Raw genomic sequence first — 1,680 nt, 5'->3', positions numbered from 1 at the left:
CAAATTGACGGGTGGGTTTGGTGTGTGTGGATGTGGGTGTGTTGGTGTCAACGCATGCGTGTGCACGGATGTGCTTGGATTGAAGTGCACCTCCTCCTTGGATGACTGCAGGCACGAGAAGGCTCAAGTGCAGTGGCAGCAGCGGCGGGGATTACAAGCAACACGGCACGCGCAACACTCGGTGATCAAGATGATAATCAAGAGGTGGGGCGACGAGTGTGCGTGTATGTGTTTGTAGGTGTGTTTGCGTGTTCGCGTGTTTGTGTGCATGTGTGTGTCCTACTCACCTCCACCACCATCTCCTGCAGCCCTGACATCTGACCGCACAACTTCTTGTGGAGAGTGAGGGCCATGCAGTGCACGAAGCCCTGCGGTTGGTTGGGGTGGGAGGGAGGGGGTAGGAGCTGGAGCACAACGGCATGTGCTGCAGTGCATGCGCATGCGATGTGGACAGGCGCAAGGATGGATGGGTGCGACACGTGTGGTTGTGTGCGCATAGATGAAAACTCATGTGTGTGTGCGTGTGTGTGTGTGGGGGGGGGTGTACGTGCATGCACGCGTACGTGTGAGCGCATGTACACAGTCTTGTTGATCGCAACCACGTGGGAAACACGCCCAGGCCACGATTCGGCCAAAAGCAGCTGCGCGTGGCACCCCTCCACGGCACCCCTCCGTGGTGAAACTCCACACACGCGCATCCTTTCCGCGCGGGCGCGAGCACGCCGCAGCCGCACAGGCCGGCCGGCGCACCAGCAGGGCGTCCTGTATGTTTGAGAAGTCGCACGGCTTGTCCTGCGTGAAGTAGAGCGCCCCGAGCATCGCGTCGTCCGCCAGCAGCGGCACCACCACCAGCGACGCCACGGTCTGCGACGCGTGGGTGAACACGTCGCGCGCGGGGACGGGGCAGTTCTGCATGTAGGAGGCGCAGTCCTTTATGAACCGCGCCTTCTTGTGGGACATCTGTGGGAGCAAAAGTAGGGGATGGTCGTTCACGCAAGACGGAGGCTGTCGGTCGTTTGCTTTGGGGGCCTGCATGACACCAGAAAACTCGCCGGTCTCGTGGCGCCCCTCCATGAAGCACCAGGCGTGCACCGACAATGGGTCTACTACGCGTCGCCCTTGCCCCGCCCCCTGTCAAAAGCACAAAACCCAACCTCTTCCCGCCGCCGATCGCCACCCACCGCGCTCGCGAGCAGGGTGTTGCTCAGCGGCAGCTCCCGCACTGTCAGGTCCGACGCCGCGTCCTGCGGCGCCGGCGCACCACCGGGGCCGTCCCCGGGCGCGGCAGCGGCTGCGGCCCCGCCCTGCCCGCCGGCTGCGGCGCCCGCGCCGGCGGCGCCGAGACCGGCGGGGCGCCCGGCGGCGGCGTGGGAGGACTCAAAGAGGAGCGCTTTATCGCAGCCCTCCTGGACGAGGGCCAGGCGGACGCCCATGGGCAGGTTTGTGGCGCGGAGCATGAAGGCGGCGCCGCTCTGCGCGCAGGGGAGGTTGGCGGCGGAAGGGCGGGGTCGGGGGGCCAGGGTGGGTGTTTGCGATGGGGCCGGGAGAGAAACATGAGGCGCGGGGCTTTTGGGTTTGGTTGAAGGATGGGGTGTGGGGCCTGCAGGGTGGTGAGAGGACGAGCCTGGGGCTATCAGGAGCGGGGGCGGATCGGGCAAAGTGCGGGGGAAAACGCGCTCG

The 1,680-nt window shown here is 65.2% G+C and overlaps 1 protein-coding gene across 1 annotated transcript; it reads right to left on the bottom strand.

Annotated features, from left to right (window-relative positions):
- Nucleotides 1-750: 750 nt before the first annotated feature.
- On the bottom strand, nucleotides 751-960 carry MNEG_10691 (hypothetical protein; the record flags this gene model as incomplete). The annotated part of the gene is made up of 1 exon (XM_014040838.1): nucleotides 751-960. A coding segment is annotated over one exon (210 nt), but the record flags the coding sequence as incomplete, so codon positions are not given.
- Between the last annotated feature and the right edge of the window lie 720 nt (nucleotides 961-1,680).

The sequence above is a fragment of the Monoraphidium neglectum genome (assembly GCF_000611645.1).
Source record: "Monoraphidium neglectum strain SAG 48.87 unplaced genomic scaffold scaffold02420, whole genome shotgun sequence".
Classification (NCBI taxonomy): Eukaryota; Viridiplantae; Chlorophyta; class Chlorophyceae; order Sphaeropleales; family Selenastraceae; genus Monoraphidium; species Monoraphidium neglectum.
This window is presented reverse-complemented; position numbering and strand designations above follow the sequence as displayed.